This window comes from Ipomoea nil, unplaced genomic scaffold (genome assembly GCF_001879475.1).
Source record: "Ipomoea nil cultivar Tokyo-kokei standard unplaced genomic scaffold, Asagao_1.1 scaffold3069, whole genome shotgun sequence".
Classification (NCBI taxonomy): Eukaryota; Viridiplantae; Streptophyta; class Magnoliopsida; order Solanales; family Convolvulaceae; genus Ipomoea; species Ipomoea nil.
In genome coordinates, this window is record NW_017619497.1 from 8975481 (window position 1) to 8995362 (window position 19882).

Genomic DNA, 19882 nt, shown 5'->3' on the forward strand with positions numbered 1-19882 from the left:
ATCAGTTAGTTTGACTGATCACTTAAAGTCTTGTTCCAGTGGCCCTATTGTCATATCTAACATACTTACCCTTGCGGGGCAAGTCAGTTGGTTTGACTGATCACCTTACAATTTTGCTCCAGTGGCTCTACTATATTGAGAACCCATGCACTAGGAACCGGGGGGTCATTGAAATGAAAACTTCGACCGATCAAAAGAGATAGACCCTTTGTGCGCTGTGTGCAGAATGTAAAGTCAAAATTGGGAACTTGAGAACCGATTTGTGATTTAACTCGACTTTACTATCTCTTTAACATCAACTTAACATGGGTTTTGATGGTGGTCAATCCCAAGTTTGAATTCTACCATTTCGATCCATCCTACATCATATGTAGGAATATTAGTATATACTATACGGAGTATAAATTTAATGATCTTTTCTTAGTTGTGGTAATTGGGAGGAGGCACAGAACACACAACTGCAGATGTCTGGTATATGTGGATTCCACAACCCATCCTTCTAAAGTTGATATATATTCCAACTAACTTTGTGAATTTACAGTCTCCTAATTGATGGATCTCCAATTAGGCAATTACTATTCAAAACCTTATCCACTTTCAATTCAAGAACATCAGAATCTATCCTGCACAAAAGCCATTAATGGACAGACTACTCATCTTTCTGGTTTAACTCAGATCAATTCCAATCAAGAATCCCTCCCTCCTAATCCCTAAAAGGCAAAGAAGAAGAAGAAGAAAAGAAGACAGATGCATATCTGGTTTCATATATGCAACAATCTTGATTGTTTCTTCCATGGAATTGTAAAGGAGCTAGCTTTGTCCTGAAAGTGAAAAAGTTCACATCTTTACAGTATTCAGGATGTGGAATCCACACTCTCTGCAGTTTTATACAATTTACAATAATGTTGAATGAGTGTCCATTATGGGCAACCCTAGTTAGACAATTTGACTCTTAGCCGGAGCGGCTTATTGACATTTATTGGTCTGAACTGGTCAACTATAGATAATCTGGATTGATTTATCTCATTGTAGTTATTTGCCTGCTAAATGTCATAAGATGGGATTTAGACTGGGCACACCCTCAAATACTAGCTGCATGAGTTCCATTGTCACTCTCACACACACACACAAAAAAAAAAAAAAAAAAGGCCTAAAATTTTGTAGTGATCTGAGAATGACTTTTCATTCATCTGAAATTGAATAATCAGGAGCTTGTGGCATTCATGTAGATTCCACACTTCCTGCAATATTATAACATTATCTGTTCTTCACTTTACTGTGGAGAACACACTCCCTCCATTTTTATAATATATAGTTGTATTATCTTTTATCTCTCCATTAATCACTCAAGTGCTGTCCTATGCAGCACTCCATATTCTCAACTACCTGATTAATTAAGGTATCATGCACCTATGAATGGCCACCATTTTTGACCCTTGGAGATGCCAAAATATCACCAACCATCGAGTTTCCTGACCATATGACAATTATAACAGATCATTAAGCCACATTCTCCGATTTACCTCTCCCACCACGCAGAGAAGGGGAAAGTTTCAAGATTGGAGTGTGATTCTTTTTGCCGAGTGCCATGAATTTACTAGTTGGCCTGTTGATGATTCTTGAATTTGAATCAGAACTTACACTCTATTTTTTTTTTTTTTTTTTTTAATGATAATGGGAACGTGCAGCCACTACTCGAGGGTGTGCACTAGCCCCATCTTGTGATTCTAGTAAGCAAAGGACTATAAAGAGGTAAACTAGCCTAGATTGCCCATAAGTGACTTGTTCAAACCAAGAAAATCAATACACATAGTGTTGGTCGGCCGCAAATGATTGAAGGCCGCCTATCCTTGTATACGCTCCCGGGTCTGGGTCCCACCCGTCTCTTGGATTAGTTGGATAGGCTGCAAGTCCCGAGTGTCTGGGCATGCTCCTGGCTGGGTACCCACTCGGGGGTATCCATCATTGCTCTCATTAAGAATTAAACTTATAACCATATAATTAGCAAGTCAACAACCTGACCAACTTAGCTAAATTCGCCCTTTTACACACTCAGAAAAAGAAAAAGTATATTATGATGCATTAACAAATACTGTGTAATAAAAAAATCAAGAAGCAATGATCCTATTCTCTATAAATATCTTAGTCTCCATTGAGACAATATCATCAACAAACAACAAACAATATAATCCTTCTTTCTTTCTTTCTTTCAAGAACTACCTTAACTTCATTCTTCATGGCTGCCATTGAAATTTCTATCCCTAAGAGAAACCAAACCCAAATCCCAGAAGAGGAGTCGTTTGACTACTCCCAGAGAGCACAGTGGCTGAGGGCCGCCGTGCTGGGAGCCAACGACGGGCTGGTTTCCACGGCGTCGCTAATGATGGGCGTCGGAGCCGTCAAAAAAGACGCCACCGCCATGATCCTCGCCGGATTCGCAGGCCTGTTTGCCGGCTCTTGCAGCATGGCGATAGGGGAGTTTGTCTCCGTCTACTCTCAACGAGACATACAACTATCCCAAATGAAGAGAGAAGGGAACGACAGTACTGACGGCGGCGAGAAAGAAAGACTGCCGAATCCGTTTCAGGCCGCCATGGCGTCCGCCCTTGCATTTGCGCTAGGTGCGGTGGTGCCGCTGCTCGCCGCCGCCTTCATAGCGGATCGGAAAGTGAGAGTTGCGGTGGTGGCTTCCGCCGTGAGCTTAGCGCTGTTGGCGTTTGGAGGGGTTGGTGCGGTTCTGGGGAAGAGTCCAAAGATGAAGTCTTGTGCGAGGGTGGTTATTGGAGGGTGGATGGCCATGGCTATCACCTTTGGGCTCACCAAACTCATTGGCTCTACTGGACTGGAGATGTGATTATTATTAATTGTATCTTGGTTTTTACAGCTGGAAATTATGGAATTTCCGACCACCTGAAGTGATTTAATCAAGTCGAAAATCTTGTTCCGACCACTTTTAGTATCGGGAAAAACCTTTGTTGCTATTTTCGATCACTTTTTACTTTCAACTTGATTTAAGATCACTTTCAGGTGGTCGGAAATTTCACAATTTCCACCAGTGTTTATGCATGAATGCATGCATGCCCTTTAGCCTTTTTATGTGTTTTCAAAAAGATTGAACCCTAATCACTAGGGTCTCATTTGTGTTGTGGTTAAAAACTGTACTTTTAGTCGAAATGTGCCAATAGTGTATAAGTTATAGCTCTTAGTGTGTTTTATGTTAGTTTGGCAATTGTGAATTGTGTATGTATGTGCTAATAAAATATAGGATGCTTAATATGCCATGCATCCAAGTGACTTCCATAGCTACATGATCATCATGGATAGACTTTTCACTGCTGGAAATTATGGAATTTCCGACCACCTGAAAGTGATCTTAAATCAATTTGAAAGCAAAAAGTGGTCTAAAATAGCAACAAAGGTTTTTCCGGATACCAAAAGTGTTCGGAACAAGACTTTTGACTTGATTTAAGATCACTTTTAAGTGGTCGGAAATTCCATAATTTCCAGCAGTGTTTCTGACTCCAAATGCTTTTCTACATAGCTAGATGGCCATAATATTTGGCCTTATTGATACATATATTCTAACAAACTTAGTAATTTACCTCTCCCACCACACAGTGAAAGTGAAAGCTTTGAGATTCTTTTTGTCAAGTTTCATAATAAATTTCATTTTTTGTCAAGTGTCATGAATTTACTAGCTTGCTTGATGAGGATTTTTGAATTTGAATCAGAAGTTCAGAGCCCACACACTCAATTTATTTGGATGATGATAGAGGGGAAATGCACTTGAGGGCTAGCTTACAATCTTGTTTTGTTACCTTAACCGACAAATTAAAGGATCACAAAGAGATAAATCATTGTCCATTGCTAACTAGTTCAAATTAAACCAAGGTTCACTTTCACTACATATTGAATTTATAATCTTGTAGTTGTCAAGAAAACAACATGATCAATTTGGTTAAGGGATGCTATGGGTAAAAGTTCTTTGAATCTGAGTGATCATTTGGTCAGCAGAACTCATCATTATAGCCGTCGTTCGCCCCCAGCACGGCGGCTCTCAGCCACTGTGCCCTCTTGGAGTAATCGACGGCCACCTCAACCTCAAACTGCCCATCTTGCATTGTGGGTTGTTGTCTTTCGACATCAACAACGACTCTAATTGCTTAATCTCATTAAGGTTGTTTTGTTTCTTGGCCATTTCCATGATCCAAACCACCCAAAATCTATATATCAAATTAAAAGTATAGCCAAGATTTGTTTTTTCTTCTCGTGGGATGAAAATTATAGTTTTTGCTCGAAAGGGTTTGCAGGAAATGAAGGAATAGTTGAGGGTTTGGGAAGGATGAAAGAAAGAAAGAAAGAAAATAGATATGGACAAGTGTGGATGGCACACGCCTCTGGATGATGCCATTTATAGTACGTAGTTGGAAGATGAAGCATGAGGATCGGATCAAGATGTTGACACCAATATAATTTATTTATTAAAGATTTATTTATTTATTTAGTACATATCCCTTTCTTGATTATCCCTAACTACACACTGAAATCGATTCTATGGTGGAGTAATTGATTGGAGGTTGGGGAGGGGGATCTTTTGCGTTCACACATGATTAGGGATGGCAATGTCGCGGGGCGTGTGTGGGGATATATTTCCCGCCCCCGCACCCGTATTCCCAACCTATTTCTTGCACCCGCGCGGGTAATAAAATTTCTACCCGACGGGGTGGCATTGCACGTGCATCGCACGGGTAATTGAACAATTATTTTTTTCAATTCAAACAAGAATAATATCAGACAACATAATCGATCTAAGGTGTCGCACGTGTATCGACATGTTGGCTCCCAGCACGGCAGCTCTGAGCCACTGCGCCCTTTGCGCATAATCAACCTCCTTTTCTTGAGGTTCTTGGCACTGAAGAAGATAGATTGCTTCATGTGAGCATAGTCTTCCTAAGAGAGGGTACATATAGCATGGAGAAAATGGCAGGGTGTAAAAATCTACATAATTAAACAGAAACCATATCAATAATAATATTATTAAATTTATAATTATCAATAGTATTGTTATTAAATTTATAATTATAATTATTGATAATTATAAATTTATAATTATTGATATAAATTATACGTGCGATACACGTGCGATGCACGTTTAATCACTTTTCATCATTTAATTTAATAGTATAAATTGTTGCTAAGTAGTTATTGTTGTATTTGTATACATGAATATATGGGGAAGAAGAGACAAATTGGCCTAATGAAGCCTTTTCTTATTAAGTGTTCTTGAGCATGAGAGAAAATGGTCCTCCTCGATAGTTGTAGAGAGTACGTGTTTTATATTCTAGTAATACTTGCAGAGAGATGTTTTATATTCTAGAGAGGGAGTAGAGAGAGGAAAAGAAGCCCCCGCCCCCCCCCCCCAACCCCACCCCCACCCCGTCCCTCCACTTATGTGCGTGTAATGGCCTTTATATAAGCAATAATCCCTATCATAATTGTTACCATAGTGCACGTTTCATGCACGGTTGGATAGAATATATTTAATGTAACATAAATTTTAATTATATATATATATATATATATATATATATATATATATATATATATATATATATATTAGAATAACTTTATTTTAAATAATAATAATAATAATAATAATAATAATAATAATTATTATTATTATTATTATTATTATTATTAGTTTTGGGTCAAATTACAATTATAAAAATATGTAGCTATTGATCACAAATCAAAATCTAATTAAAGTAAGCCAAATCAACCCTAATTCATTATTCTCTTCTTTCCAAAAGCCTACCCCGCAATAGGTGAACAATGAAAATTAGCACCAACAACGACAACGGTGAAAATCAACACCAACACAGTAAAAACACGAAGACTTTGGAAACCAATTCAAGCGTATCATCGTAGCCATAGCACTGTTTTTGGCAAAATCAACAACAATGGCAAAATCGGAGCCATTGATGGATGTGACACACCGTACTAATTATTACATAATTAGTACTTGTAATCATTTTGATAAGGGATTTGTTCTTCAATTGAGCCCAATTTCCTAACATAAATAAATCCCTAGTCGATATAAATATATTAAACCCCAATTCCTAATTCTTATCCTATTACTATTATTATTATTTAGTCTTGTAGCCCAACCTATATAATATAAACCTTGACTTTTTATTATATATATTATAGTTAGCCCAACTCATAAGATTGAACCTTATGTTTTAATATAATATAAAGAGCCCAATACGTTATATTATAACCCAATCCCTTAGCTTCCTAAACCTAATATATACACCATATTGTATATAATGTTTTGTCATAGCTATCCCTACAAATAATATCTCAACACTTTGTCTTCCTCCCTGCTCCACCACACTCAATCCACACGCTATTTTCCTCTTCATCACACAAGAAACCACTTTCACCTCCTACAAACAAAACTCCACCAAGATTACTCTTTTTTTTTTTTTTTTGAAAGGAAAAGAACTAGATTTATTAAAATAAGTGTCCAATACAAGAAGGAATCACTGAAAGCCAACACATAGGACCAGGTTGTGAACGAGTAGCTCTAGCAAGAGTATGAGCAAACTTGTTCGCTGATCTCGGAATAAAACGAATAGACACTGATTCAAATAGTCGTTTTAGAGTTCGGCACTCCTCTAGGATACAACCTGCATATGAAAGATCTCGTGCCACACTATCAAACCATTTACAAACCATCTGGCAATCGGAATAAATTATCACATTGTTATCCCCTCTTTCTTTTGCCCAGGATAAAGCCTCCTTCACCGCCATAGCTTCGACTAGAAGGACATCATTCAAACATCTTATGGAGCCGTTCTTCGCCGCCACATAATCCCCTGCACTATTAGTCATATAGACTCCAACATAAGCTTCTCTCAAATCAACAAATACCGCTGCATCCACATATATCATCATCGTACCTGGAGCCACATCCATTGGGCTTGCATTTGCTGTAGTAGTACGCACACGTACATCATGCAAATCCATGTCCTCCCATTCCATAACCATGTTGGAAATGTCCATAATTACAGAAGTAGGATTCCATGGTTTATTACTCCAAACCAGTGCATTACGATGCTTCCACACCGCCCAACAAGCAGCGACACACCACTTAACAATACTCTCATTCGCTGCTGCAAGCCATTTAGAAAGGCAAGCCGGAAAATCATCATCCTCCGCTATGAGCTGACGGTAAGTAGGGTTCCAAATAGCCTGTACGTGAATGCAATCAAAAAATAAATGCCTTACGGTTTCCGAGTGCTGTTTACAGAGATGACAGCATGTATCAACATCCACTCTTCTCGAACATATGGCAACCATTGTTGGTAGGACACCATGTAAGCATCTCCACAGAAAATTACACACATTTGGAGGGATTTTGAGATTCCATAGCTTCTTCCAGGCAAAGTTAATATGCTGACCATCATTATGTAGCGTGGCAAGGAGCTTATACCCATTCTTCACCGAATACTGTCCTCTACTATCCTCCCGCCAACACCAACTATCGTTGAAATCCAGCGCTACAGGAATGCTCGTAATCAAACCCACATCTCGGGCATCAAAAAGCTGATTCAACTTTGCAAGGTCCCAATCCTTAGTCACTGGATCAACCAACTCACTAACTGTCATTGTACAATCCAAAGTTGTGCATGGTGAGTGAACGAAAGGATCTACTGCATCAGGTAGCCAAGGGTGCTTCCACACTTGCGTACTCTCCCCATTACCAATACGCTTTACACAACCCGTGGTTAAAATATCTTTGCCTGCTAGGATTGAACGCCATACATAGCTAGGGTTAGCACCAATCTTAGCATCCAAGAACTCCTCATTTGGATAGTACCGAGATTTAAAGATACGGGCTGTCAGGGAGGTAGGATTTGTAAGTAGGCGCCAACCTTGCTTAGCAAGTAAAGCGAGATTGAACCTATTTAGATGTTTAAAGCCAAGACCTCCAACTGCTTTAGGAGAACATATTCGTTGCCATGCCATCCAACGGATCCCACTGCCTTTATTACACCACCAAAATTGATTCATGATACGCTCGAGGTGCTCACAGAATGTCAATGGTAAATAGTATATGCTCATTGTGTACGTAGGTAAGGCCTGTGCAACACTTTTGATCAAGATTTCCTTTCCGGCACGAGATAACACATTTTTATGCCAACCAGCGAGCCTATGTCTGAGTTTTGCCTCAATATACGAAAAAACCTCCTTTCTATTACGCCCAATCCCCATAGGCAAACCCAGATACTTGCCTAAATTGTTTACTGTATCAACATTGAGGACAGTGGTAACAGCATTCTTTAAATCGGCAGTAGTATTAGGACTGAACAATATGCAAGACTTATTGAAGTTCACAGACTGGCCAGACATCGCTTCATAAGTATTTAAACAGTCTTTAACAACCATAGCCTCGGCGGTTGTAGCCTTAAAGAACAATAGGCTGTCATCTGCAAAAAACAGATGAGAGATACCTGGAGCACCACGAGCTACAACACAAGGTGATATTCTTCTTGACAGGACTGCCTTTGATAATAAATAACCCAAGCCTTCAGCACAGAGAATAAAAAGATAAGGCGAAAGTGGATCACCTTGTCTTAAACCTCGTGTAGGAAGAATATGATTAGTGAGACAACCATTAAGACTAACCTTATAGCGGACCGTCGTGACACACCTCAAAATAATATCAATCCAACGACCATCAAAACCCATGCGTAGCAAAATCTGTTCAAGAAATCCCCACTCCATCTTGTCATAGGCCTTGGCCATATCAAGCTTTAACGCACACCAGCCCGTACTTCCTTGTCTCTTTCGATGTAAATAGTGTACCACCTCGGAGGCAATGAGAACGTTATCGGTTATGAGCCGGCCGGGTAAGAAGGCACTCTGGGGAGCCGAGATTGCACCATCAAGCACTTCCTTAAGCCTATTAGCCAAAACTTTAGAAAGTATCTTATAAGTCACGTTGCAAAGAGCGATAGGCCTAAGATCCCCCGTATATGTTGGCATTGCTTTTTTTGGAATCAAAGTTACATATGCATCATTCATTCCTATAGGCCATGCGTGTCCATTCAAACATTCCAGAATAAAGTGTGATACATCTCCTCCAATCTCATTCCAGAAGTGTTGAAAGAAGGCTGGGCTAAAGCCATCGGGACCTGGGGATTTATCGGGGGCCATAGAGAAAAGCGCATCCTTAACCTCTTCCACCGTAAACGGCCGAAGAAGCCTCTCGTTGTCTGTCGCTGTAATCCTCTTCATAAAGCCATCTAGGACTGAACAATCCGTAGCTCCTCCCGATTTAAAAATATTTGTATAGTACTTATCCGCCCAGTCTAACAAAAATATTTACTCTTTTATGCATCTTTCCAACAAAACAAAGTAATATCATCTTTCACCTTGCCTTTTCCCATCTCATTTCATAGTCTTTATTTCATGTTCTTAATCTTCCTACATTGGGGTTTTGGGATTTCTAGAGGTTCAAGATGGAGATAAGTTGCTAGGTTGATGCTTGGTGTTTGAGCATTGGTTTGCTAGCTTGAAAGGTAAACTCCATGTCCATCAAAACCTATTTCCAACTTATATAAATGTTCTTGATGTTTTTGGAAATCCCTGAGTATGTTCTTGGTATTATCTCTTGATATGAGCCTTGTTCTTGTGTATTCTTGGTGTTAATCTTGAGCTATGATGTCTATCGTTGATATCATATGATTGGTTGGCATTCTAGTGTTGTTGGAATAGTCTTCTTGATGTGTTTTAGCCGTTGTTTTGATGAAATAGCATTGCTATTTTGTAGTATGCTTCGTACTGTTTCTGCTGTAAATTTGGCCTTGCGGGCATGAGATGCCCGTGAGGGACATCTGCAAGGTGTCTTGCAGGGGTGTGTGGCAGGAATCCTTTGCCGTTGCACATGCACATCTGTTTCCTTCGTGCGGTAGAGTGTGGCGGGCTACCTTTTCCCGTGACATATGACCGTAAGGTCCTGAGAGTTGATTCTCCAGAATGCACTTCTTAACTTCTAGTGCATTGTTGTTTGGTCTTTGGTCCATTGTAAGTCCTTCCCGGTATTTTATGAACCCTTTGGCCTCCGTTTGAATTGTGATTCCTTCACGGATCCTTGTTCTTTGGTATCAATTGATTCTTGAGTGACTTGATGGTATATATATGCATTTTGTTGGTTATATTGTATTATTATTGTATTATTGGGCTTCATTGGAATGGTGGATTGGAGAGCTTCGTCTCCACTTTGTTTGGCGGAAGAAGCTTAGGCTTTATTTGGTTGATAAGGTTGGACTGGTGTAAAGTTGGACTCTTGGTGTAAAGGTTGAATTGGAGTTTGGTTGGGTATTGATTGATATTTATATTGATTTGATTATTGAGCATTTGGCTATTGATATATAAACTCCTTGGCTATATATATATATATATATATATATATATATATATATATATATATATATATATATATCACAGTAACTTGTTGATGTGTGAGAACTCTTGGAATCCCATGATTGGTTAACTTGGTTATATCTCTTGAATTGCCTATTAAGTCTTGTTATTCTTGAAATGGGTCTAGTGTCCCTAGAATTGAGCTTTATTGATTGAGTATCTGTTTTTGAAATCCTTCAGCTGAGTTCGTTGGTATTATATATATATATGTAGCCATACCGTTGCAAAACCTATTTTGGTATAAAAGTATATTTATGTATCTTTACATGTTGGAGTGGTTTTACTTAGCATTATTCGCTAATTCTTTTAAAATGTTTTCAGGATGGCTTAGAGATGTTTCCCGAGAGCGCTATCTAGTATGAATGGTTTAGTTCATTGGAGTAGAACCTAGATTGTTCTATAGTTAGTTGTAGTGTACCTTGTAAACAGTTTGAGTAGAAAACCTTTGTAAGCCTGTGCGTTTGGGTTTAGAGTAACCTAAGCATGGGATAACACTTCATTTGAGTTTAAAGTTTTGAATTCGCTTCCGCATTTCTTTGGGTATTCTGTACTTAGAATTTGGAGAGTGTTACAATGGCCTCTTGGCATAACACGATTTTTAACAAAATTAACAACAATGGCAACATTGATGGGGTCAATAATGGTCGATCTCTTGGCTGGGAACTCTGAAACTGGACAACGCCAAGAACTAAATGTTAGCAATTCTTTCTCTGAATTTTAGTCATGGTAGTGTGAGGATGATCTTAATAGAGATTAGTGAGGATGAAGACTTAAATCTTGTTGTTTTTCCAATTTCTTTAATTTGCTATAAAAATTTGCGAGCAAAGGGGTTGGTATGCCAGAGAAAGAAAAGATTTAGAGGAAATTTTGAGTTTTAAATGTTAAATGCATGCAATAAGCTATACAGAAATGCGGCCATGACTATCATTTTAAAAATGACTAATCAGACCAATAAATTATGCAAATAAGATGATTTACGTGAATAATTCAAGAACTAAGTCATAACATATTACTTTTAAAAAAAAAAAAAAGTCATAAGATATTAAAACTTAATTACGATTTACGAACCAAAAATGTTTTTATTTTTTTCATATTGCATTAATATCCACATCTTATAAAATAAGACTAATACAACATATCAATCTGACGTCATTGGAGACCTCTCACCCAAATACTATTCAAAATAGTAACTTTGGTAAGTAAATACCAGCCCCACTTCAAATAATATACTATATATTATTGAAAGTGGTAAAAAAAATATTGTAAAATTTTAACAAAGAGTTAATTCCATTTTTTGTCAGTAATTTATAGGTGTCTGTCTATGTTTAATTATTTTTTATTAAAACATCTACATTTGGCCCTAGTATTATTGTGACATGACCATTTTTGGTCTTTCACCAACAAAATTGTTGAAATATTGTTAAATACAAAGACATTTTGATCATTTTTTTTTACAAAGTGAGTTGAGCCCGCTATATTTTTATGTTTTTTTTTTTTTAAAAAAAAAATCATAATTGAAGACTGAAATGACTTTGTATTTAACGAAATTAAACTATTTTATTGATAGATGATAAAAAATGTCATGACATAATAATATTAAGACCAAATGTGAGTGTTATAAAAAAGAAGTATGTCACGGTTGTCACCTATAAATCTAGGACCAAAACTAGAATTAACTCTTTTAACAAACTTCCTCGCAATAATTAAATTATTCAACTATCGTAAAGTATGGAAAATTATTATTATTATTATTATTATTATTATTATTATTATTATTATTATATATATATATATATATATATATATATATATATATATATATATTTGGAAGAGATGGAGGGAACACCCAAGATCATTAGACCCAAAAAAGATGCATTTACACTGGAATTTGAAAAAGGAATATATTTAGTATAGTTTTAAATACTTGAAATAAATAATAATTGAATTTAAATAAGTTACGAAAGCAAAATGAAACGGCCCCAAATTCACGTGCCACTACCAAAGCTAGGCAACAAATTTCACACAAAAAACCCCTTTTCTTCGTCTCCCCACTTCACATTTTTCCTACTTTTTAATATAATTCTTTCTGAATTCGAGTTTCAGTTAAATCTGTCAAAAAAAGGAAAAGAATATTTTTTTCCTTGCATGCATGGTATATATCTATAAATAGAGAGAGAAAGAGATCAAGAGAGAGAGAGGGGGCTAATATAAGCTTCCAATCCTTCCATTGTTTCATATATTTTTCATTTTTCATTTCTCTTGACTGCCGCGGCGGGCTGGTGTTCAACAACGTATGTAAGACTTATTATGGGTCGTCTTGTCATATGTTTCGTATGTCTGTCTTTGTTGTTCTGCGGCGGCGGCGGCGGAGTTTATGGCTACCCGGAAGAAGATTTAGTGGTGGGACTGCCCGGACAGCCGGAAGTATCTTTCCGGCAATTCTCCGGCTACGTGGACGTCGACGAGAAGGCCGGGAGGAGTTTGTTTTACTACTTCGTTGAAGCTGAGAAAGATGTTCATAGGCGGCTTCCGCTTACTCTTTGGCTAAATGGAGGTTGGTGATATTTTATTTTATTTATTTTCCTTTAAAAAATATTGAGAAGAGTAGATAAGTTATTTTTAATGTTTTTTAAAATTTAATTTGGGTCTCAGTAAATATTCTATACCAAATGGAAAGCTAGGATAATCAATACGTACGTTACATTGTTAATTACAATTTTATATTTAAAGTAAACTTTGATTAGGCATTTTTTTTAATTTATATAAAGATATGTGATCTGATTTGCTTTTGTAATCTTTTTGAATCACGTTAATCATTCTTTTTGTGTCAATTTTTTTTTTTTTTGAAATTTTCTTTTTAAATTTGAAAGATATAATGATGACATTCTTGACCCGGGGTATTCAAGGTTAAGTGTGAATGTTAGACTCGAACATTCAATATTTCAATACCAGTATTTATCAAAATATGTTAAAATATGTGAGAATAAAAATCACTATAGTTGAATTATTTTGGCAACATAAGGGCCAGAAAAATATTACAAGCCTGGAATGAACGAGTATTTTGATAGAGTTTCATTAATCTATCTAGGTTGATTTGTCTGGAATATTCAAAATGTCACTATTTATACATAAAAAGGGATATTTTTTATTCTTCCTTGAAATTGATTATAGGGGAAGGAAAGGAAAATAATCATGACCAAATACAACTCTCTATGTAGTTGGCCTATAGTGCCCGCCACCCCTTCCCGTTTGTGCCCACCACACTTGCCCGCACCTTGCCCGTTTGTGCCCACCACACCTGCCTGCACCTTGCTCGTATGTGCACGTACACCACCCCTGCCCGCACCCTGCCCGTTTATCTAGGTGACACGTGTTCCTTTTATTGACTTGTCTCCATATGCATTGGATAGTCCGTCTGTCTAGGTGATACGTGTTCCTATTATTGACTCTATTTGCATTGGATCACTGCCCATGTATATACCTCCAGTCATGCACCCATCTAGTCACTCACAAGCCAAGCTAACGGTATTAGCCCACAAGATTATTGAGTTGTAATGCAAATACCATAACCCAACAAATGATTAAACCCCACCACCAAATGATTATATACACAACATTAACTAGGTAATTATCCCGAATATGTGTTTTGTGTAACAAAAGTTTTGGATCCAATTCTTAAAATTAGTTAGAAGAAATATTATAAACAGTTGAAATGATAAGAAAGACATATAGATATAGATATTTATATAATATAGATTGGTTTGTTGTTGAATTAGATCATTCAAAACATAATTTAATGAATTATTATTATTATTATATAACATGGTTGTGGGTTGTATCTATAAACTAAAAAGATGAAGTATACATTTATGTTAACGTTACCTCGTCTGACCTAATATTGTTTGTCATCTTTTTTGTTTTCGGCGGTCAAAATATTCAAATTTATTTATACATATTTGACTTTGAAAAGCATTAAATTCCAAGACGACATAAATAAAAATTGCACCCATGCATGTTTGATTTCGTCATCAAGCTTGTTCTTCGTTGTCTTGGGATTATTATAGTGGATGGATTGAGGTGAATCCTCTTTTTTTTTTTTTAATTACTATTTATTCTAGATTTCGATCAAATTAAGTTGAATAGTTCGGCGTTTCGACTGTTCTGACTTTTAAAAAAATTGACGCTAAAAATATCTACATACTACATAGCATTGAAACTTGAAAATAAATATGAAAATTTGACCCGATTCTAATTGGAATTCCGATCCATTCCCCTTATTGGAATGAGGACCAAAATTCAAGGAATAGGTATAGGATACCCCTCCTTGGCTTTCCAGCCCCAAAAATTTCCCACAAGGGCTAGTAACGAGGCGGGGTATAGGGACAGAGGAGTATACTTCTTGTTCCCACTGCGCGTCATGTTGTCATCCATCTAAAAATATCGAGGAAGAGTCTGGCAGTGATTATAGACACCTCCAATTTGCTGTTAAAAATTTTTTTTTTTTGAGTGATGATAAATATTTATGGGACAAAATTGTAAACAAATAAAATAAATGAGCTTAATTTTTACTTATGCATATTAAATTTGAAAAAATTAACTGCACCAATATAATTGACATTATATTGTTCCCTTTTGCACAAAGTGCATGCTAAAAAAGTTTGTAGATTTTGAGTTTGTATCGAGTTATCATATATTACCATACAAATTAAAAATATTTTCATTCATTTTAAGATTATACTAAGTATAAGAACTACCGATGCCGATACCTTAAAATTTTCCATTAATATATACATATATTTAGTATTTTATATGTATTCTCAAAAGTGAAAAACATGCATGAAAAGTACATTTTGTATATAATAATGGTCAGGTCCCGGATGCTCCTCGATCGGCGGTGGTGCCTTTACAGAGTTGGGCCCCTTTTTTCCGTCCGGCGACGGCCGTGGTCTTATAATAAATTCCAAATCGTGGAACAAAGGTTAATCCTTTTTCTTTTCATTAAATTAAATTAAAGTATTTATTATTATATAATTAGGTCAGATTTGATTCTCTATTTTATAACTAACATTTATTTTATCTATTTATTTATGTATAGCATCGAACCTTCTGTTTGTTGAGTCTCCGGCCGGAGTAGGATGGTCATACTCGAACACAAGTAGTGATTACACTTGTGGGGATATCAGCACTGGTAATTAGTATTTATATTTCTTTATTATGGTTGAAATTTAGAAGAAATTGGGATTTTCAATTACTGAAAAATGGTTGGAAATTTAAACTTTGTTGTTAGAAGTGACTTTTTTGATTACTTTGAGAATTTGGGAAATGTTTTTCTGATAATTTGTAGAGGGTGGTTAATAATACTGACAACAAAGATGGTCAAACGTCGGGTCTTTAAATTTTCATTGTAGAAAACTAAAGAAAATTAGTAATGATTACAGACAAATTTTTAGACATGGTCAATAACATCCACCACTAACAAAGATTGTTAAACGAGTGTCGGGTCTCCTAATTTCTAACTACCCATGGCCCGAAACTAAAATTTATTTTCATGGTAATAATGGTAATTTTTGTTCCTTGTTATTATGCAGCGGAGGATATGCTTATATTCATGAAAAAATGGTATGAAAAATTCCCAGAATTTCTTGACAGACCTTTGTTTCTCACCGGTGAAAGCTATGCAGGTAGGGGAAGTAAAAAATTCTGAATATTCTATGGTAAAGAAATTATAATAAAACTACATATATAAAACGTTAAATGCAATCTTTGTTTGGCTTTTAGGACATTACATTCCACAGCTAGCAAGTCTTATGATAGACCACAACAAACACTTCAAAGGACACAAATTCAACATTAAGGGCGTAGCGGTAAGCAATTGAATGAATTGATATTTAATTATATTTATTTGTTCTTTAATTCACTAAAAAATTTACAGTTGCTACACATAATGTATGCTCTAGCTGTGTAGCGTGCATTATAATCCTAGCCAGCAAATTAAAGAATTACAAGGAGGTAAATGTAAATCATGTACCTTACTTTGGACGTCCATAGTTGACCGACTCAAATTTAAAAAGTCTCAATACATTTTTTTTTGGGGGGGTTTAATCTGATATCAAATCGAAAATATTTTTGTATATTTAAGCACGTTTTGATAGTTAGATGACATATTTATTATGTTTAATAGTATGTTCTGATGTACAATCCTACCTTTTGTTTCATACCCTAAATAACAGCTAGGGAATCCGTTACTGAAGCTTGACAGAGATGTTCCGGCGGTGACGGAATTCATGTGGTCTCACGGAATAATTTCCGACGAAAACTATAACGCCATTAGGAATGAATGCGACTTCGACGATTACAGCTTCATCTATCCGCACAATGAATCCGATTCATGTAACGCCGCTATTAACGATCAGAATCGCGCCGTTAGCGACTACATCAACGTTTATGATGTCATTGTTGACGTGTGCTATCCCTCCATTGTTGAGCAAGAGCTCAGATTACACAAAGCGGTATGTTCTTTTTTTCTTTAACGGTAAATCCCATTTTTAACGGTAATCATAATACTTGCCTATAAAAGACAAAATTCTCTGGTCCCAGGCCGTGCATACAGGTCCAACAAAATAGTAAAAGGTAAACCAAAAGTGATTCAACAACCTATTTTGTGGGACGATATATAAGTGTCTGGTGTCTACATTATTTTTTCAAAAGGTTGAACCCCAACACTAAGGGCCCCACATCCCGGCCCCACAGAGGATGTAATCATGGTAACTCAACTGAACATGAACCACAGAGGCTACACCTTTACTTATTGTGCACAAGGAGCCCCCTCACTTTGAATAACCACTGTATTATTGGATGTAACCCTTGTGGCTATCCGGATCAGTATCTGGTGCCCACAATGAGCCACTCTCGCAACTGTCAGCAAGGATCTTATGTCCTTGCTCACAACTTACCACTTAGAAACTAATTGAGCTGTTCATGTGAGCATAGTAATCATAGTACTAGTACTAGGTTTCGTGGGGTACTAGGTTAATTTCGGGCTAGAATCTTAGTACTGTGGGATTGGTCGGTAGGTTACTAAGATGAGCATGGGAATTGACGTGTGCATGGGGTCAGAGAGGACCTTCTATTTCAACCTTCCAGAAGTACAGAAGGCTCTCCATGCAAATCGAACGAATTTACCTTATGATTGGAAGACATGTGCTGACTAGTAAGTACATTACTCTTTGCTATAATGAACATTGCCGTGCTACTCAATGAACATGTTGCCGCCCCTCTCTGATCTGCAATATAATTTTCGTATTGTCGTAGTTCTTTGTTGAAGTACAACCAGACAGATGGTGACGCCAATGTTGTCCCCCTGCTTAAGAAATTACTGCAACACAAAATTCCTCTCTGGATATACAGGTTTATTATATTTCACTTATTATATATAAATCTTTTTTACTCCTAACTTGAATAAAATTTTGTTTTTGGGAGCATCCTAAACCAAGTTACTCGTTGTTAACTTGATAACTATAAGGAGTTACATAAAGTTAAATTCCCCGTGAGAGCGGTCTTTGTTTGAGCCAACTAATTACAGACAAACTAGACTAGTTAATTATCTGATTCTCTTGTGATCTTCTGTTGATTAGAATCTATCACAAGACATGTTTTACCCTCGAATAGTGACTGTCAATTTCCTCTTTACTTAAAACTTTTCATGTTGAAACAGTGGAGATCAAGATTCAGTGGTGCCGCTAGTGGGGTCAAGAACGATAGTACGTGAGTTAGCGGCGGACATGAAAATGGGCATCACAGTGCCCTACAGTGCGTGGTTTCACAAGGGCCAAGTACGTAATTATTCTGGGCAAAACTTTTAATTGAAACGGGACACATTTTTCAGTTAAAAGGTTAATCGATGATATCGTGGAGTGTTTTGGGTGCATGGCAGGTGGGAGGGTGGCAGACAGAGTATGGAAACTTGTTGACATTTGCTACAGTGAGAGGGGCAGCTCACATGGTGCCATATGCACAGCCTGGAAGAGCTTTGCATCTCTTCAGTTCGTTCATCCGAGGAAGACGACTGCCTAACACTACTTCTATTCCCATTGATCAACAACAATATTATTATTAGTGTGCATGGCACTCTCAATCTCTATGTCTTCTAATTATATTTATGTGTATGTGATTGATATGATAACAATCAAAATCATTGTTATCCACCATCAATCAATTACTTTTTCCATAAATCTGGATCCGGTCGAGCTAACCACCTCTAATTCTAGAGTATCGTGTTGGAGGAATTTATCAGTTAATCTTATACTATCGAGTTGAATTTTATTTTAATTTGTGCCAAAAGTGACCCGCAGATCAGATATCTATAAAGGGCCTAGTCTAGTTAGTGGCTAGGAGAATTGTTGGGTGAAGGTCTAAAGGCCAAGTCCAGCATCTCGCGGCTTAAATATGTAGCGGTATAAAAAAAAAATAAAGTTACACATTTGTTATCAGCTATAACTTTTGACGTAATGGTAAGCGTTTGATCTTAACAAAACTAAAATTTTTGATTAAATTTGGATGACCAGTCACTACCTAATAATATACATTGCGTAATAGTTTGTAAACTATACAAAAAGATGGATTATATTATCATATTAGGATAACTTGTGTGACGGATTAGACCGAGGTGGGTGTTGACACTAGTAGTGTTTTTGACTAAATTATTTGTATATTGGTAGTGTGAATGTTTGATTATTGTGTTTGAATTTAATATGGTCCAAAATCCAACTGGCATGTGGTGATGAGTTATATTCAAAGTCATATGGAGACATCATTTCTATGAATATTTTCTTAATGAGATTAATTCAGCCTCTCTATATTCCTAGCTGGCCAAACACAGCTGCGGTTGGTATTTAATGATGTGTGTAAAACTAGAAGAAAATACATAAAATTGTACATCTATTAAAAGGAATTAGTGTTTATGTCACTATAGATCAGAGAGTTCGGGCAATTCTGATATTAGTTTTATATCAAGCAAGCTATGTAGAGAAATGCGATATGTGATCTTAGTTTTATGAATCATTTAATTAATGAAACATAATTAATTTAGAAAAACTTAAAGTTGATTTAATTAAAATAAATTAAAATTAAAAAGTATTTATGAATATAGTTTTATTCCAATTATTTTATTTTATTATTATGTTTCATATTTTGTTATAAATATTTTCATATTTTACCCACCCAAATATATTTTTGGCTCCGACCTTAAATATCATGTAATTTATAAAAAAATATTCTATTGTAATTATTTATAATGTATTTTATATATGATTGTTTGATATTTTGCAATTGACATTTCCAACGTCATTTCAATTTCATCTCACCCGAATAATTTTTTAAATCTGTCCAT

The 19882-nt window shown here is 36.3% G+C and overlaps 3 protein-coding genes across 3 annotated transcripts; 2 read left to right on the top strand and 1 right to left on the bottom strand.

The window, feature by feature from the left end:
* Positions 1-2183: 2183 nt before the first annotated feature.
* LOC109164933 (vacuolar iron transporter homolog 4-like) lies at positions 2184-3331 on the top strand. Its single transcript, XM_019313491.1, has 2 exons — positions 2184-2879; positions 3070-3331. Exon 1 carries the CDS (start codon positions 2237-2239, stop codon positions 2852-2854), a length of 618 nt encoding a protein of 205 aa, XP_019169036.1. The 5' UTR covers positions 2184-2236; the 3' UTR covers positions 2855-2879; positions 3070-3331.
* A 3185-nt stretch (positions 3332-6516) lies between these two features.
* Positions 6517-9306, bottom strand: LOC109164834. The gene has a single exon (XM_019313381.1). The coding sequence runs from the start codon at positions 9304-9306 to the stop codon at positions 6517-6519; it is 2790 nt and encodes a 929-aa protein (XP_019168926.1).
* A 3322-nt stretch (positions 9307-12628) lies between these two features.
* LOC109164938 (serine carboxypeptidase-like 42) lies at positions 12629-18816 on the top strand. Its single transcript, XM_019313498.1, has 10 exons — positions 12629-13048; positions 15365-15472; positions 15590-15682; positions 16083-16175; positions 16273-16358; positions 16725-17003; positions 17568-17704; positions 17806-17901; positions 18209-18326; positions 18428-18816. The coding sequence occupies exons 1-10, from the start codon at positions 12802-12804 to the stop codon at positions 18608-18610; spliced, it is 1440 nt and encodes a 479-aa protein (XP_019169043.1). The 5' UTR covers positions 12629-12801; the 3' UTR covers positions 18611-18816.
* The last annotated feature ends 1066 nt before the right edge of the window (positions 18817-19882 follow it).

Excerpts from the sequence above, each read along its gene's own strand:
- LOC109164933 (XM_019313491.1), top strand. The coding sequence starts at position 2,237 with ATGGCTGCCATTGAAATTTCTATCCCTAAGAGAAACCAAACCCAAATC.
- LOC109164834 (XM_019313381.1), bottom strand. The coding sequence starts at position 9,306 with ATGAAGAGGATTACAGCGACAGACAACGAGAGGCTTCTTCGGCCGTTT.
- LOC109164938 (XM_019313498.1), top strand. The coding sequence starts at position 12,802 with ATGGGTCGTCTTGTCATATGTTTCGTATGTCTGTCTTTGTTGTTCTGC. Across the intron at positions 13,049-15,364 it reads TACTCTTTGGCTAAATGGAG|GTCCCGGATGCTCCTCGATC; the intron begins GTTGGTGATATT and ends AATAATGGTCAG. Across the intron at positions 17,004-17,567 it reads AGCTCAGATTACACAAAGCG|GTTACTAAGATGAGCATGGG; the intron begins GTATGTTCTTTT and ends ATTGGTCGGTAG.